This window comes from Tachysurus fulvidraco, chromosome 3 (assembly GCF_022655615.1).
Source record: "Tachysurus fulvidraco isolate hzauxx_2018 chromosome 3, HZAU_PFXX_2.0, whole genome shotgun sequence".
Lineage (NCBI taxonomy): Eukaryota > Metazoa > Chordata > Actinopteri > Siluriformes > Bagridae > Tachysurus > Tachysurus fulvidraco.
In genome coordinates, this window is record NC_062520.1 from 18,976,003 (window position 1) to 18,995,653 (window position 19,651).

Genomic DNA, 19,651 nt, shown 5'->3' on the forward strand with positions numbered 1-19,651 from the left:
AACATTGCATAAATAATCAATCAATAAATAAAGTCTTTCAAGTCAATGAACAATTTTATCTTATTGTATTTGGCTTCCACATAATCTTCAGAAGTCAACTGAAGTGATCTCCAAAAAATAAATAAATAAATAAATCAAACAAATGAAGTTTGCCAGGATATGCAGCAGGTCCTGGTGGTTGTCCTTTTGTTCTCTTTAATAGATCACACACAGCAAGAATGAGTGAGTCACTGTGTCGTCCTTTACTGGTTCCAGATCAGCTCATACACACGTAGCAGATCACACACTCAGCACGCAGTGTGTCCAGCCATAGCCACTCGAGTAAGCAGTAACTATGACGAACAGGAAGACACCTAGTCCATTCTTATTGGCCTGAGTTCTTTATGAGGTCATTTCCCTTTCGCTCCGAAGCCAGATTCTGATAAAACATGTTTCTAGATAATATGTCCATATTTCTGTTGATTTATTTACATATGCTGATCTCAAAGACAATATCTTATATCTGTTGTGTACAATACAGGCTTTAAATGTCCAGCAGTGAATCATGTTGTGTTACAAACAGAAGTCAAGACACATAGTATAAAAATAAAGAAGTAACTGAAAAGGGTTAGCAGTATTTACATAAATGTAACTGAAAACATCTTAAATGAACACACGTCAGGATTTTTTTCTCTTTTTTGCCAGTGATGCAGCATTTTTCATCCATCTCACTCACACACTTGCTTTTCCTAATATATTGTAGCCTATTCGGACTGTTTATGTTGGTGATTTAGTTCGATTCCAAATACATTTCATGAATAGTCACTGAACAAAAGTGCAAAGGAACCACATCCATTAAATTCCGACATTCTGACATTGTGTCAGTTGTATTGTGAGGGAAAAACCTGTAAAGCTGCATTCAGGAGACTGTAGATTATTTTTCCTCTCAGGATCGTACCGAACTCTAAAAAGGTTGTGCAACCCTGTGCCTTAATCACTCAACCAAGCAAAGCCTTGCAAAACTCATTTGAGCGTTTGTTTCAGTGACCAGGCCAGAGTAGAAAGGTTCAGTGCAAATAGCTATACAGTGCTATATGGGACGTCATATTACACCGAGAAATAGCATGCATGCCAAAGATGACACAGAGAAGGAAGACCACTATGATACAATCTTCTGCAGCACTGTTTGTGTGTGTGCGTGTGTGTGTGTGTGTGTGTGTGTGTGTGTGTGTGTGTGTGTGTGTGTGTGTGTGTGTGTGTGTGTGTGTGTGTGTGTGTGTGTGTGTGTTCATTAATAAGGTTTGAATTTCAGATCTTTCTAAACTAATGGGCTGGCACACAAAAAATGCTCTCAATTTAAAATGGGAAATGAGGGCATGTTTACAATCTTCATAACCCTATCACGAACCTTTATAGAGCATTAACAGAACTGATTAACAGATCATTTTGTTATTCCTCAATTTGGTTCTGTTCAATATTTGCCTATAGTCACCTTTAAATAGCATTGCATGGATGTGTCTTTATATTGTGTCTATAAAATAAAATAAATCACATGGAGAAAACTATTTTATTGTTTTAAGAACATGAGGATTTTGACTAACAGCTCACTGTCAGCAACTAGTCCAGTGTGAGGACATTTAACCTGAATGTGAATGTGTAAGTACTCTAGATGCATGTTTTATACCTTGATGCTTGACACTTTAAAAGCAGATCTAGGTGTGTGTGAGGATGTCTGTAATATTAATATAATTATTTTGATGTATCTATTTATAGTGATAAATAGCCAATAGGAAAAGGAAAGTTTTTGCTCTGTGGGTGTTCAAATCGATTAGTTTATAATAAGCAAATGATTAGTTTTCTGTGAGATCTGTTTTGCTTATATAATGATACACAATATCTATAATGGGTGAAGAAGGTGTTGACTGAAACACTTTATACTAAACCTCACAATCATGCGCTTTTGAATTTATTAGAAACTATCCAGTCTGTGCTGTATGTACCAGGTCTTTTTGGTGTTTTCTTATTATATCCTCGTAGCATCCATGTAAATAGCATGCATGTATTGAACCTTTGTATAACCTTTGTCTGCGCTCATCTCTCCAAGTTCATTTGTGTATATATTTATCCTCCCTCTGTCTCTCTCCTTCCTGTGCTCTTCTTCAGAATTGTCATGTTTCTTAGAAAATTCTGTCATTTGCTCCGTATTGTATTGTAAGTCACACAAGATCCAACACAAAGGAAAGATTCCTGAAAAGTGAAGGATCCATTCAAATAGCTGATAATGTAGTGTTAAATGTTGATCAAAAATCAGTTTTGTTCCTACTCCTGACACTCATTTGGTTGCCGTAGCACTGGCCGATGAGGATTCAGACTCCACCTCTTTTTCCTCCAGCATTTCATTAACAGACGACGTGACATCAGAAGGTTTCCACTCTGTGATTGATTCCCCAGGGACCTGTCCTGGACTGCTTCCTCCTGCTGAGATCACTTCCTCTCTCTGTGCAGCAGGAGAAGGAATTAAAGTCACTGGTTCTGGTTCCATGCATAATGTTACCTCTTCCTCCTGAGATGAAGGGAAAAATAAATTAGTGTATTTATTATGTCTTACTAAGTTTACTTATGTTACTTATGTGACTAGTGACTAGGAGCTCACCTTGATCTCTTCCTCTTCTTGAGCTTCCAGTAATGGTGAATGTTCTGTTCCCATGTCTTCTGAGGGGGCTGTTAGATTTCCCTCCATGGCTGCAGCTATACCAATATACCCACCTGCTTCTGCCTGGTAGGTCTCTGTAAGCCCTGCACCCCACAGATCCACCAGGGGTGGGTGAGTGCGTGGCGGTAGACTGTGGATAGTGCTGTTGGGTGTCGCCTGTAAAGATTGATTGGTACTATGTAGTCTTTGTTCCAATATCTGGAAACAGAGGGAGGAAACAATGTAATCAGCAATTTCCGTTGCAATTAGTCAATCGCTTGTGTATGAAAGATTCTGTTAAAATGAATTTAAAAATTCCAATATTGTGTGATACTTTGTGTACTTTATAGCCATTGATTAGGCATAGATTCTGTAACTGTGAATCTGGAACTACGTTTTAATTAAATTAAATTAATTATTTAAAAAACAATCCAGTTCATCTGAACTGCGTGTGTGTGAGAGCACACACTGATTAGCAGTTCAGTCTCAGGAGCAACACAAACAGCCCAAAAGTAGTGGGGGGAGAGTTGGAATTAGGAATGAAGGAGTAAATCACGACAAGTTAAAATCTTGTATTTTGTGCATTTTAATTGTGACAAGTGGCAGAAATAATGTGCAGACTGTTGTTTGCGTGCACTTTCTTCTGAGCTGCTTCCATTTAGTTCAATACATTCAAAACAAAATTGTTCTTAGGACACTTCCACCTTGGAGATAGCTCTCAACTTATCAGTTCAAACAACCAATGAGTGGAGCTTACTTTGCATTTTGATTCACAATTAAATATCTAGCTTGTTTTCTATTAGTGGTTTCACACTGCTTACAAGGCTAATCAGAATGTACATAAACCCCTTTAATTAAAATCATGGAGATAGCTAGGTAGCTAACCAGCTAGTTAAACTTGCAAGCATGATAATATATAATGCCATAAATCTTCAGTACCCTAGTGTTTGCTTTTTAGTGAGCTAAGTAGCTAGCTAACTAACAACTTTTTGGATTTGGGTGTCTTTCTTGTGGGTAGTGTTTTTGTTGAATAAACGCAAAGATAGAAGTGTGTCATCTATTAAAGACAATGTGAAATGGAAATTCTGACAAATTCCTGAGTGAAACAGCATATTTGGCTGGGAATGCCTTTTTGGACTGTGCATTTCTATTCATGGAAGATCAATGTTAATATTGAGCTGTCTTTAAATGTTGCAATGGCATCCTGCTTCCGAGGCAGGTTTTAAAAAATTACACCAGGTAATCAACTTGTTCTGAATATTTGGTCACATGTTCTTACAAAGCACCTCAAATGAGCAGCAAAACATCTTCAAGGTGATACTATAAACTGGATGTTAGCTGTTATGAAGACTAGTTAAGGGTGATTTCTTTGATGCTTTAGGTAGAATCACCTGTTGCTGTTGATACTGCAGTATCTGTTGTTGCTGGTATTGCTGTATCTGTTGTAGTTGCTGTATTTGTTGTAACTGGTTGTGTTGGATGAATTGCTGCTGTTGCTGTTGTGACAGGAAGTGAGCCGCAGCATTTCCATCATAACTGCTATCACAGGAAGCTCCGCCAGCCATGACAAAGGAGCCTGTGGCTGGAGAGGCCACTCCTGACTGCTCGTTGCTGATTGGTTCCCAGGCATCTGAAGAGGAGAGGCAGTAGAGGCCTTGGGAGACGTATGTGTGGGGCCATACCTCTGCAGAGGAGTGGTGTAATATCTGGTCTGAAAATGAAAACAGGAAATCTTTTTCTAACAGCTTCATTTCTCCATAGGCCTTTTACAATCTACAGCTCTAATTAGTATTATTAAAGGTCTCTGAATGTACAATGTACCTACATTCTCAGCTTTCCAAATTCATGCCAGTGAATTCACTGCATCGCTTTGATATGATTACATTGTTCTTGTGAAGGTTGTGGAAACACATTTCATAAAAATGTTTCACGAGGGTTTCATCAGATTATTGAAGACTCGGTGTCATCAAATGCAGTGATAGCTGCTGGTCATACTATAAAAACCACTTGTCTGGAAATGTTTTAATCATTTAAGTATGGGAGTTCAAAAAGAATATTAAAGGTGGACTCATGTAAAGGTCAATAACCACCTATATCATCTAAAGCCTGGCACGACATTGAAAGTGGAAAGAGTCATTGGCAAAGGTTTTTACCAACGTGAGAAATGTTCAGAGATTCATTGATTATTACCCCTTGGGTATTTTAGCATAATATATGTTAAATTTAAAGTAAAATGGAGAATCCTAACCCTTTTCCCCTCCAAACATAATCATTATACTTTTTTGCAAGTATATGTAAAGTATCCTGCCGGGATAAATCCTATCTAATTTTCTGTTTCTATAAATGATTGCCTTGGTGTTGTATTGCTGTAATATTAATTCATATATTGCTTATGCTGTTCAGTATTGCTTACAGATCATAATAGCTATAGCCAATAGTAGCCAAATTGTCTAAAAACTGGTGTAGAATACTGATAAAATGCTGATAAAAAAATTTATGCCTTTTTCAATTCCAAGACTGTTGACAAAAGTAAAAATCCATATTTTTTCTTTATGTATTAAAACACTGTACGGTGTATGTTACCTTTCACTCATAAAATTATGCACTGCAATAGATTCATGAAGCCATAAAGTTACCTGATGTTTTTCTCAGATTTACAGTAAACAATTAACGATTCTTTGAGTTGAAGTACCTCGGCTGGTGATGCTTTCCTGATTAGCCTCGCTCAGATGGGCAACGCTGCCTTGGTTGGAGCCTGCACTCATGCTTTCTCCATCCATGGAGGTCCAAGCTAGCAATGTGGCCTCAGATATTGCAAATTGCTGCATAACGCCTTAAAGAAAAAAGGAGTAAACACATATGAGCACCCTATCACCTTAACTATCACCCTATCACGTTAACTTCAATATTAGAACCTGAAATATAATTGCCATAAAATCGGTATAGGTTTGTTTGATAATGGACAAAGCCTGCTTTGAGGTATGATCAAACTGGCATGGCAGCACGGTGATTAACAAACTGTGTCTGGGAGCAGAAAATTCTTTATCTGTTTACTGCTAGTCAAAAAACATTGTTATTTCAGTATCAAAGTACAATCACATACAATTAGTTCAAGCAAGTTTTTTTTTTTTTCATTTTCATGGTTTGCATTCTTGAATGCAATCAAAGCAAGTATTCTCCCTCCTACTCATTCTGCTTATTTTCTTACATCTTAAATTCCCAGCACAGTATGAGGCATCATCATACTGTAAACTTCCCCTGAAACCCGAATAATGAACACAAGTGCTGAGACAGACGAGACACAATATTATAAATATGAGATAATAGGAGCTTTGCACAGCACTGCCACATTCCCACGATCACTATAAATAAAAAAATCATAATCCACTTGCAGTGATTTATATTCAAACAAGTTGCACAACAAGCATTATGTCTTTATGTAGTAACACCTGATGCAATGTGTAACAACTAGATCCTGCTAATACATCTATTGACTCATGCTTAATCCTCAGCCTTTTCTTACTCTCACATTACCTGCTGCAAAGCGTGCCTCCTTCTCTCCATCACTAAGGTCACTGTAGGCATCATTCTCCAGTTTGCGCTCATGCTGAAGATTGCGGGTGGAGATTCGGCCAGCACTGGTGCCTCCTGCTCCCACTGTCTGCATTCCCCAGTTCTGCCACTCTATCATATGGGCTACACGACCCTGTGCCATGGCTGTCGGCTTTGTCACCTTGTCCTTCATAGACCGAGTCACTCCTGATGTGGAAGGATGGAAAAGCAAGTAAGACACGGTGACACAAAGAAAATAGGAAATGAGAAGGAGAGAACATGAAGAGATGGTGGTGTTAGGTCAGTATGTGATATGCAGCGATGTTAAATATGAAAGAAATGTTTACACTGCCAATACATGCTCAGCTCCTAGACTGAAGTGACAAATGAGGTGGCTTTGAATTGATTAGATGAATGTAAGGCTGTTTTCTAATGAGTGTGTTGGCAAATTGATTTGGGAAAGAAAATGGTTATGACTCTGACAGATGAAGGTGAATTTAAAGGTTAATTGTAGATAGATTTAGGGTGCAGTCTGAAGAATGACACTGTGTTTACTAATTACTAATATACACCAGGTTTAAGGCCAATAATCTTGTAAATAGTATGTATTATAGTGCATAAGTCGTATTTGTTCTAAGCCTTAATCTATGATATAATATACTGCAATTTTTTTCTATACTGTATATGACTGCTTACATAAGATTCATGGGGAAAAGGGTCTCATCAATTATGTACGCTGGTAATGGAAGTGTTCTATAATAAATCTGACATCAGGAGACCTAGTGACCTCACCTTTCATAATCTCAAATGAAATCATGATTATAAATTAAATATTAAGATGAAAAAAATCTGGAGAAAACATCAGACTGCACTATACTGTGTATCAGTACACACATGATAGTCTGAGGGAAACAGAAAGACATTACTACATCACAAAACACTGACTGATCTCCACGCTGCACTTCACAAGCACTTAACACACAAAAATAACTGCAATTCCCGTCCATCACCACTCCCGAAACAACAAGCCATTGGAAAAAAAATGTGTTGTGGGTAATGTATTTCTTTCTGAGTAAGCATCTCGTCTGATATCTGATATTCCACCAATGGCTTCACATGCCATTGGCGAGCATTGTAAATGGAAACAGGGAGTGAAAAGGGCACCCACAAGGGGCCATGTTGCCTCCATCTCCACCCACTCAGACTGGAGCCAACATGGGGTCAGTTACCAGTTTACAGGACAGACACACACCTGACACACCTGTCAGTGAGGACTTAGCCAGAGCTCCAATGCCGTAGGCGTTGGAATTCCGCTTCTTTAGCCGGGGCAAAATGGAGGTCGTGTCCTCCATGGATAGCTAGATGGGAATAAGAAAGAGATAGAGAAAAAGAGAGGGAATGGGCAGAAAAAAGAAAGTGCAGCAGAAGAGGAACAGTGAGGGAGCAGGACGTGCACCTCAGCAGAGAGGATAGGGAAAATCGAGTGTGAAAATTTATGAATATTTAGAAGGATAGAAAAGGCAGATGTTGAGAGATGAGATGGGAGAGGTGGTGATACACAGAGTTAGTGCTTTTACATGGTGTGAAATACTACATTTCCCAACAGTCTGCTGATCAGTGTCTGTCCTCTTGCATTTTGGGAAGTGTAGTTTGTGGTGTTTTGGTTAGCAATAAGCTCTACCATAGTGCAACAAGTTACTGCAAAGTCATTGGAGAAAGGGAGAGACAGCGAGAGAGAGTGAGACCGCATGAACTGTAATGATGGGTGAAGGAAAGGCCAAGGCTATCTATTGTGAGTTTAGAGGAAAAGCAAAGGACTAAAAGAAAGGTAAAATGTGGGACTGATAATCACAACACTTACATTGATTCCATCCCATGAAAAGTCTGTTCGGCCATGCTGAGGGAAAGAGGGGAAGGAAAATGGGGAAAGGGGGAATGGGGAAAGAGGAGAAGACAGAAAGAATGGCAATAATAGAAAGGAGACAGGAAGAAGGAAAGAGGGATTGTGACAGAAGAAGTCAGTTTTAAAAAATATACAAAGTAGAAGGAGGTATAGAAGAATGAAAGGAAAAGTGAGGGAATCTTTGTTCAAGACAGAAAACCGAGGTGGAAATATGCTATGTTTTTATGTCAGTATGCATTGTTATAATTGCCTTTATATGGCACTGATGGCAATTATAAATTATTAGTGTTTAAAAGAAAACATAAAACACAAAAAGTTTCAGTCTTATTTAGGACACAAGGGCAGAAACTTGGGAGGAAGCTGGTGTGTTGGGTGGAAGTTGATTGTTTTGTTAGGGAAAAATATAGTATAGTTCATGAAAAGATTTCCTTGATTGCCAGAACATACCTTATGGATTACTCTTCCTGTATGTATTACTTGCCAGTTACCTATTTGAGTTGGATGAGTCGAGGCAATGTACTATTGTAAACCCACTGCCCAGACAGACAAAAGACCTTCCACAAAGCTGTGCTGTAAACAAGGCCATATCTATTTTGCACATATTCAGAAGGGACCCTAGTTGATATGGTTGTCACACACTACAAAACAGTAGCGCCTGCATGGTACCTAGCATATAAAACAGCTTGTGACAATTGCATGTTATTTCTTTTACAGTGTAGCATGTTGTTTCTTTGTGCAGAGGACTTTGCTCCAACATTTTGAGTATAAAGATTCAGCTATATATATATAAGTAGATATGCAAATGACAGATTTAGCTTTAGAGAGCTTTGTGTACAACAGATATCTCTCTCTATCTCTCTCTCTCTCTCTTGTTATGTTTGTGTGTAGTTTTCTCTCCACCAGGCTATTTCACTGCAGGATCCCGACCCAGCGCTGTGAGACCGCAGGCATATTAAGGCTGCCTGGGGTGATGAGCTGCCATTGCTATCACAGTAGCATATGCATCATGTGGTCTACTTACTCCTGGCTGGCAGTAATACGTCAAATGACCTTCATACAGAAGATCCATATACTAGATTCAAGAAAAACAATAGAACAGTGGCTGTTTCTCTTAGTTCTGCTGTATACACTACTTAGATACATTTAAAGGAGAAAGTATATCTAATTTCAAAACACTACAGATTTACTACATTTTCTCGGTTTACTCAAAAAAGGGCTTGACTCCTCAAGGATGTACAGGTGTTGAGAGTATTTGAGTACCTGGTTAAGTGAGTTGACAGTTTACTGTAACTTACAGTGTGAATGGTGTGTCATTAAATAAGCAGTTTGTTTAGTGTAACTTTCTATCCATCATGGTAGCACATTCTTCTACCTTTTTAAGTACCAAACAGCGAGATGAAACTTAAGCACAAGATGACAAGACAGCAAGCTGGATAGATGGATGTAACCAATATGTGCAATCGTAATACCTGGGTGGTGTTATATTTATGTGCTTTATAAGTTACCTCCTTACCCGAGGCCAAAAGTCTAAGATAAATCTGGTATTTCTAGGTCCCTATTTAAATATTGGTACTATATTAACTCTCCTCCGAGTATGTAAGAGAAATCAGGCACGGCCTCAGTGTATGTTAAGCGGCCCCCAGATGTTGCATGAGCAGCAGTTCAAAAAGACCTGGCTTGCCTGATGGATGAAAATGGGCTATGGAGAATACTGGGGAAAATCATGCCAAATCTCTTCTATTGAAGAACTTGTGTTTAGAAAACACTGTGAACTACAGTACAATAAGGTTTTGACCTTTGGTTCAATGGCAGCTAAAATGCACACTGCCATTATGGCAAAAAGGGACATCCTACAAAAAATGAAATTCATGTAACTAATAGGTATCAATAACATAATTTCGGGGGGAAAAAAAGTTTTAAAGTTATTTAAAATTGTATTAAATTAGAGATGGATACCAAAATAGTAGCATGTTCACTAGTGATCTCAGACTTTTGGACACCACTGTACCACTATGTGTATATTATTGTGGCTGATGTAACTGATAAATGATCATTCCTGGAACATGATGGATCACCTTGCATGCATGGTTATGGTAAACAGGACCAACACCTCCAGAACAACGTACTTAAACTCACTTCATTTTTCAAATGGTTTTAGATGAAATGTTGATCATTATTTAATAGCAGATCTGAGCCAGTCAGGTGCTTGTAAGAGATACAATCTTGAATCCACTGACTTCTTATTAAATGTACAGTTAAACTTTGTCCTATGGTGTTCTCTGATTATGTTTCTGGATAATGTTTTTAATAGGCCTTTGAGAGAGGGTGTGAGTGTGAAAGTCCTTGAGTTGACAGAGAAATATGTCATTAATATCTGATAAGCCTATCTCAGTGAGAATGTCATTAGGTATTCTTCAATTATCTGCTTAGTTCAGAAAAGTACATCTAGCCGTTTCTGTTATAAACTCTCATGCATGTCTTCTTATGTGCTATAGCTCTGTAACATTGAAAAAGTGAAGTCGGAAGAAGAGAACGAGGGATGACTGAGAGAGAAAGTAGCAATGGTGATACTTATGCCACAAGGACAGTCCAATGACATCCTGAATCACAGTCTGACACAGAACCTAACACAGAACCTACTATTTGTCTTAATATAGAACACATCTTGGATCAGATTACAATGTGGCATGAAGCATTAGCATCATTACCGGAATAAACACAAGATGAACTACAGCAATAACTAGCAGTGAGTGTAATAGACTTATTTAAATATATATTTCCTTGTTAATATCAGCCAAGAGAACTGCTGGTGTCTATATTTAACACTGACCTCCTTGGCCTGCTTCATAGATTAGGCTCCTTTATTCACCTGTTCATGGCTTAGCTTTTCAGGATTCAGCTGTTGAGAGATTTATTATTATTGTTATTTTGTTAGGCTTACCTGTTCCCCATCCTTCTGTACTGGAACCCCATCTGCCGCTTTAGGAAAAAGGAGAAAATTAAAACTAATTAGGGAAGGGGTTGAGAGAATATAGTTCATTCTTTGGTTGTCATTAAACAGGTGAATCATCAGGTGTTGGTTTGTCTCAATAACGGCTGCTCACAGGCACTGTGCTTCCCATAGTGATCCTGTCAACATGCACTCTTGTATGAACCTGGGAAATGATTGACAGTGTAATTGAATCACATCCTAACACCTTTCACCTAAGTGCACACCTATGATGCTTTCATCATGAGCTCAGTTTGACCTGCAAAAAGGAGCCTAATAACAAAGACAGACTGAGGGAAAGAGGAAAAGGAAAGTTTAAGCAAAAAATAACCGTGAATTAGCTATAAAAAGGAACAAAAATAAAATAAATAAAAGGCTCTCACATACAGAACAACAATGGATTGCATTAGCTCTCACAGGCCACCTTCATCATTACAACCAAAGCATAATTATGCAGCCTATCACATGAAAAATAGGATCATCACTAACATGAGCAATGGGTCACCTGCATCAGGGTGTCTCTAACAATTTCTCTCCCTTCTGTTTATTTCATTTTTCACCACTTCTCTCTAAGAGTGCAGTCCTAATTAAAGATGACTTAATTACATAAGGGCCTCTGATAATTAGGTTTTGGCACATCCCTGGTCTCTGAGCGGCTTTTCTTTATTTAATTGGTATTAGTATTTTAGCGTGGTATTACTTTAGCATCATGAGACTCGCACAGGTCTGTGACATGAAACTGTGTACGTTTGAGTGAATTATTTGAAAAGGATTAAAGTGGTGGATCACAGGCTGAATTTTGTTAATGTCAGTCTGTAGTTAATTAAAACATCCCAAATGAACTTAGCACAAGATGAGCGCATCAATGTATATGTTACAAGGATTGTATAAATATGACCACTGGGTATAATTGTTAGGGAGGCTTAGCAATAAGATCCTCTAATGCCAATCTGGATTTTTCTTGTTGATGTGGTTAAAGTGTAATCAGTGCCTGTATATGAACTCCCTTTGTTGATGGCAAAATTTATGTTTGAATTTAAATTATTCGTAATTTAGGTTGCATTATGTCTGGCTTCTTGTTGTACCCTGTTTCTGTCTGTATTTTAGTACCTTGATGTATTTTTAATGACTATAACTTATAGAAGGGTCCATTAAAAGCATGCTCACCACTATAGCTGACTCTCCTCACTCCTCACACTCACTGCATAATTAAATGTGGCTTATGTGACCGATTAAAAAATTATTTTGCATCAATCTCCTGCTTTCTACATACAGGTAACAAATTAAAACATAAACCAACCTAAAGTGTCTTAGTAACCCATAGGACCATAACAAGTCACCAGAACAACCTCAGTGTGATTCTACAAGTCTTGGGAGGCGAACTGGCGGGATGAACATCCTTCAAAAGATATTCCCTCAGCTGGTGTATTGATGATGGTGGACGAAAGTGCTGTCTAACATGTTGCTCCATAATCTCCCATAGTTGCTCAACTGGGTTAAATTCTGGTGATTGTGAAGGCCATGAATTATGATTAACATAATTGTCACACTCATCAAACCATTCAGAGAGTCGTCGTATATGTTATCTTGGAAGAGACCATAACCAAAAAGACTGTCATGAAAATCAATATTCATATTCATTTTGACACTTGTCTTTTAAAGGATCAAGCTAACCCAAATGCTCCACCGCTTATCAGTATCCTTTCATTTGTGAGCTATCTGAAATTCGAAGATCAAATGCTTTCAAAGGAAAAACAAAAGCAACAAAAGAAAAACACTAAGCTTCCCTAATTCTGTATTTTTTGTATATATTCTCCAAAGTTAACATTGCAGTCCACTATGATAGTGTGTAAGAAGAGGCATGTCCTTTAGAAAAAATCTGTAAAGTCCTGTAAACTTGCACTAGAAACCTATTAATGCTGACAGAAGCTACGGGTCAGAAGACATGAGCAATCACTGTAATGACAAATCCACTTTACTAAGCCCTGTATCTGAACTAAATGTGGAAGTACAGGCGGGTAGAGGAGACCTGCTTTCCTAATATGAAAATCAAACTGTGCTGTCTTTGCCTTCTATTGGAGTCCATCCAAACTTTGAGCAATTCCACACCATAAAAAGCTACAGATTATTTCTATCTGCATGTTGTATGTACTGGCTGTCAGACTTGTCTGTGACATTTTAGCACTAGCACACACAGCAGGGTGAACTCAAAGCTACCTAAATAAGAAACCAAGTGCAGCCAGAAGTTATCTGTATGGTATCCAAATAACATTATATAAAGTGCAGAACGATTTATTGCACTTCAGTCTTATTTCTTGTATTAGGATCAGGCTAAATAATACAAAGCATAGAATCAGTGTCGGGTAACTCTCTAATGCATGAAAGAGAATAATATGTAATTACAGAGAGAGCAAGCTGACATTTATCTATGCACTCAGCACTGCTGCAGCTGAAACTGGTATAAAAATACATGAGTCATCTTAGCATGAAAATATGGGGCTGTTATTTAATTACACTACAATTTAGCTGATCTGCCATCATTCAGAGAATAAGTGTCATCAAGTTTCTCTTGTTACGTATATTTATTAACTAATAATAGAAAGCTTACAGTAGATTCCTAAAACATTGGGTCATTGTAACTATCGTTACAGTGAGGAAAATGGTGATGGGTGGATGGATGGATGAATGGATAGATAGATAGATAGATAGATAGATAGATAGATAGATAGATAGATAGATAGATAGATAGATAGATAGATAGATAGATAGATAGATAGATAGATAGATAGATAGATAGATAGATAGATAGATATTTTTTATATAGATAGATCTTTGTCTATTTGGGATGGGCTGCCTAATAAAAGCAACAGGTACTTCCACAGAAACAGGTGTTTTGCTTATGAATGACCTCTTATTAAAAAACCTGCGGCTTTACTCCAATTTCCAACTCCTGATAACCTCTACCAGTTATAGTAACTATTGTGATCCCAGAAAGAAATTAGCATGGAAAATGAAATGGCGGATGTAGTGTCTGTTTACCACCTCTTCTTTGTAGAATGTTTTTAAGCATTGTGAAACATTATGAACCATTAGGAAATAGTGTTCTTTTATTTGTCAGCTGTTTTTATTTTATTTTATTCTAACTGTATTAGAGCAATAAAAGGAATACGAAGCATGCTTTTTTTCTGCAGAATGATGTAAATGAAGAATACAGTCCGAGCCTTATCTCTGACTGCTCTTGAACATGAAGTGGCTGTTCCCCAATGTAATTACTTTACCAGAGCCCCTTGACACACGAGGCCAAGTCATCCCATAATTTATGGTGTAACCAGGACACATTTAGCCGCTAAAGCACAGTGGTTGTGTGGAACTCAAAGAAGTCTAGGGCATCATGACTTCGATGGTTCAAGGCTTCTCACACCTCCTTACAGCTATCAGTCTGACCGACAGTAACTTAAATTCTGCATCAGACTGAAGCCTTAATTCCCCCAAATGCACGGCTCGGTGATTCTCGCCATACAGGAGTGTTTCAGATGCTGCACCAGGCAATAACAGCTGATCACGTGATGACGGCTGAGCACTTCTGCCTTATTAGTGAATATCGCGCGACTCCCCAGCGGCAAACACGCGGAGAGAGAGAGAGAGAGAGAGAGAGAGAGAGAGAGAGAGAGAGAGAGAGAGAGAGAGAGAGAGAGAGAGAGAGAGAGAGACGTGGCTATATTAAAAATCTCACAGCAGGTCTACAGCAAGTGAAAGAGTAGAGGACGCCACCACATGTAGTGAGCGAGATGAAGCGGGTTTGCTAGTCACGTGATTATGTGTACGCGCTACTCTCTCTGGTAGGCTACATCTATCGCAGTGAGAACTCTGCATAGTGCTTCACTGCAGCAGTTAAACCTTTTCATTTCGGATAAACATCTTAAGATAATGTTGGAAATTTAGGGGTTGTTTATTTTACCTTTACAGAGAAAAAAGGCAACATGTTACGCAATTATAGGATTTCATATATGTGATGTCACAAATGGTGCATGGCTAGATGGAGACGGTAAGTATGGGAGGTAGACCTATAAATTATTGAAAAAAAATATTCAGCAGGCTACAAGTACAGTATGTTGACAATAAAACGATTATTAAATCGTTTAAATTATTCAATTTATGATGAGATTTTAATGCTTTTTTTTTTACTTGCTCCTTTTTACACCGTACAACTTCATAAAACAGAAAAGGTAGGAAAGGAAATTTTAAAAGAACTAATCCATCCATCCCTTCATTCATTGATTTTCTTTAAATTTATCCTCAGGATCATTGTGACTCATGGTGGTCCAGATCATGGTAACAGGGGGCTATCCTGGAAACGTTGGATGTGAGGCAGTATTCACCCTGGAGGTTACATGGGAGTGGTACTTGCAACATACTGACCTTGTTAATTATTTAATTGAAAAGAAGTTCAATTTCCCATTCACAGACTTATCCCAGTTAGCATCTGTAACAGCTGTCAAACAGGCCCTGAAAAATTTGTGCACAGGAAAAATACAGTATCCATCTTTTTCAGCTTACAAAAAAAGCAACTACCAATCTGACCAGCTGACCTCTCACTGTCAAGGCTGAAACAATACTTACATTAATTCAGGGGGAAGGGTACGTTTGACTGGTATGTACAAATCAGTGGACACACTTTGCTGTGAATATTGTGTGCTGTCAGACCTGGTTTTGGTGTCCAGAGACTGACACCTATGCATCTGGATCTCCATTGCCTATCTCTGCCTATGCACACACCCTACACACGCATTACAGCTCATCAGTTTCTGCAAAACATAGGCCAGTGCCTGCTGCAGCATACTGAGCCAAAGACGGACCTGTTTGATAAACAACATGTAAATGCTACAGACTGCAATTAATCATGCCCATGGAATCAGACAAATCAGCCTTCCTGCACAGTTTAGATGACTCATCTATAAGCACACCTCATTCCATCACTTATCTGTCATGATGCTGTAATGCTGAATCTGTTGCTTCATGGGACTCCAAGTTGACCTTACACAGACAGACACACACAGTGTGTGTAAAGGGAGAGCTGTTATACAGGCACATATCTTGTCCAGTCAAGCATTTTTGTTACAGCGCAGACTGTTGTAGCTGCCATCATCGGAGGTTTAGTGTGTGTGTGTATATATATACATGAGCACTTTGTAATCAGATCAATAACTGGGAGTCCCTCTTTGTAATACAATATCTTAAATGCAGCTCAACCTTTCTTAACAGAAGACACAGAGAGTGAGTAAACTGTATATTGTTTGTATGTGTTTTGTGGATTTCCCTTATAATGTTTTCCAAATGTGTACAAATAAGTTGTTTTTTCCAGCTCACCAGAAAAACACTAAACTCCTGTTGGATTGACGCAATTTCTGACTCAAAGAAATCCTGTTGGTCAGGATTTTGGTGCTAGAAAAGGAGTCAGTAGGAGTCAGTAGGAGTATTTATCATACGGTCTAATAATTTCATGTCCTGATCAGAAATAGCTTTAGCAGAGCCTCAGACACCTAAGTATCATATACAAGTTTAATAACAGAAATCCTACATGATACATTAGGCTTTTGTAAAACCTTCCAAAAAAAGCATTTGCTATGTAAAGCATTCTGGAGCAATTCTTGAATAAAGATGTATAACGAATGTATACCGAAAAAAGCGTTTGTACTTCATGAATCATGAGTTTTACTTTCCTGGGTAAAGAAAATAATATAGTGTTTATATAGTCTTGAGACTGAAACTGTAAATATAATAGACACATAAGACACAGTGGCCCAAATCTCATTTCACTTCTTTTCAAAATCCTATAATGAAAGGTAAGGTCAGCTGACATCCAGATATCCACTGGTGATATATCCACATGGGGTTAATATGTTTAACATTTCAGAAAAAAAATAGTGAACTATTTCGTTTTTTTATCAATTTTTCAGACATGCTGCACCCAAGCATGCAAGAATCTAAAAAAAAGTATTAAAGTCAGCCTGCTACACAGAAAACTAACACTTTGTTGTAGTAAGACTGCACCAAGGGGAAAAAACAACTGAGCCACTTTATTAGACAAAAGAAAAGAAAATCAAACTACAGTAATGCTTCAGGAAGCTTTCTGACACAGGGTGCTTTCTTAGAGACTCAAACATAAACCCTTACTAAAGGTTAACACAGCCTCGAGTAATAGCTCAGAGAGCTCCCTGAGGTGTAATGGCAGTCATGCACAGAGACTCTGTATTTTCTCTACAGGATTGACTGTACACTGCGTTTTCTCTACCATGACACTGTAATACTGCCAGCACTAAGCCTTTGCACATGCATGCACATACACATACACAAAACCCAGTGGGAAATTCTCTATAACTTAACTCCTATATGAAACGTGCATGGGTGTGTTTGTGTGTGTGTGCGTGTGTGTGTGTGTGTGTTTGTGTGTGTGTGTGTGTGCGCGTGTGTGTGTGTGTGTGTGTGTGTGAGAGAGAGAGAGAGAGAGAGAGAGAGAGAGAGAGAGAGAGAGAGAGACAGATAAAAATGAGGATCTTGGTACAGGGCCGAACTCAAAATGCAGTAAGTATTAAAACAGCTGAATAAGCAGAATACACTTTGCACTCACAACATAACCAACTACTCAACCTTACTCAAATGTCAAGGTTATTCCTCTATATAAAACATTGTTTAATTAAGATAATTCTCTGAAAATCTAAATGCAGGTGCATGCCATCCACCCATGTACGGTTTATTTTATAGAGGGTCAGGCAAACAGGGTGGCAACAGGATACAATCACTCTCACACAATACGGACAATTTAGACATGCCAATCAGAAAACAATACATATAAGAACCATCCCATTTTATGAAAATATGAACATCTTTCTGTTCATAGGCTCCATAGTTTAACCACCACTGTGACTTGATATGGAAATGTGTTACCATAGCTGTACTAAATAATGTTCTTTTCAAATGCTATCTACTGTCCTAGAGATAATTGTAAAATAATAAAAATAGAAATAATTGTTTTGAGGACAAAACTAGCCTAGAACAAGCAGTGCATCAAAAAAGGTATGATGAGTTAAAAGATGATTAGAAAGCCATTTCAAACATACATGCTGCTGTCATAGTTCTTTGGCAATCTCTCTTCATATTGAAGTGGTGTGTTCTACTATAAAGTCTAAAATGGATTGTTAATTGTACAATGAATAGACTCAGTCTAATTTCTGAAACATTGCTGGAAGAATGCTTTTTTCACATTGATTTGTTTCTTCAAGCACTTCTCTACTCAGCACTTGTTCACTTTTGAGTGTAGTGTGCACTTGCTCTAATTACAGATTCGCTGGCTGACATCTGGGTCAGAATAGAGCATGTGCAGTATTCTGGAGAAGTTAAAACAATAAGAGAACGCAACTCTTTTTCTATGAGGGAGGAGTACTGAGGCAACAGCACACATCAGTAAATAACAAAAAAAACAAACACTTTTACAATGTGTCGCAGTGACACAGATGTCATAGCTCTAGCTTTTTAGGTTTTGGTGTACAGTCCGTGTGGGAATCTGGGTGTGTTTGGTGCCCTGTGATGGACTGGTGGTCCAATCCACTGTGTATTCCTACCTTGCACCCTTTGTTCCTTGGACAGGCTCTGGATTCACTGTGACCCTGATCAGGATGAAGCAGTTACTGAGGATGAAAATTGAACTAAATGTTGCATTTCTATTTGTCTGGAAGCATGTTTTGCTGATGCTGTAGTAGCAGCATACATGCAGGGATATTTTGTCAAACAAAAACTATAAAAATGCAATATTTATTACACTGAATTTGAATGGATTCTGGATTATAACAAATGTTCCTTCGCTTAGAGCATTTAAAGATGTAAAATCTTTCAAGAATGACATGACCATATGAGACCACACGTTAATGTATTATTAATTAGTATTTGCTTATTTGTGTGTGTGTGTGTGTGTGTGTGTGTGTGTGTGTGTGTGTGTGTGTGTGTGTGTGTGTGTGTGTGTGTGTGTGTGCGCGCGCACAAGGGGCACCATGCAGCATTATCATGTGCATTGCCAAACCAGCTTTGTTTGTGTGTTTTTTTATAGAATCGGTTACTTGAGTAAGCCTCCCCCTACGTGTGTGCATTGTCCAGCTCTCAGATCACAGTCTGGCTCAGAAAGCTGATCTGAAGTTCGCCAATCAATATCTGACTCCAGGGCTGCCCAAAGGCAGAATACACACCAAGCATCCAACAATACTCTATAGAACCATGCCATTATATTCTACTCTGCTCTACACTTACTGATCTATAATTCTGCCACACAATACTACTCTCCCAAACACACAGCCCCACATAACACTGGCAGTGAATTTCACTACTTTATATCACTGTCATTTAATACTGCAACAGCAATTTACAATTTGACAAGCAGAGATTATTTTCTTTACATAAAAGGAGCTGGACATTAAACATAAACGTTTACCAAGAAAAAAAAATAATCCTAGGACTGAACAAAAAAATAAAGAAAAGTTATTTAAAA

The 19,651-nt window shown here is 38.2% G+C and overlaps 1 protein-coding gene across 8 annotated transcripts in view; it reads right to left on the minus strand.

Moving 5' to 3' along the window:
• Nucleotides 1-1,182: 1,182 nt before the first annotated feature.
• fam131bb (family with sequence similarity 131 member Bb) overlaps nt 1,183-19,651 on the minus strand; it is a 21,850-nt gene continuing 3,381 nt past the window's right edge. For 2 of the 8 annotated variants that reach the window (XM_027148751.2, XM_027148748.2), the window contains 8 exons: nt 11,068-11,105; nt 8,085-8,120; nt 7,476-7,581; nt 6,206-6,430; nt 5,364-5,504; nt 4,063-4,382; nt 2,633-2,890; nt 1,183-2,542 (listed from right to left, as the gene is read on the minus strand). In XM_027148751.2, the coding sequence (XP_027004552.1) occupies nt 2,312-2,542; nt 2,633-2,890; nt 4,063-4,382; nt 5,364-5,504; nt 6,206-6,430; nt 7,476-7,581; nt 8,085-8,120; nt 11,068-11,105 (1,355 nt within the window). In that variant the 3' untranslated portion in view covers nt 1,183-2,311. The remainder of the gene's footprint in view (nt 2,543-2,632; nt 2,891-4,062; nt 4,383-5,363; nt 5,505-6,205; nt 6,431-7,475; nt 7,582-8,084; nt 8,121-11,067; nt 11,106-19,651) is intronic. The other 6 variants (XM_027148752.2, XM_027148750.2, XM_027148754.2 and 3 more) reach the window with 4 other exon arrangements.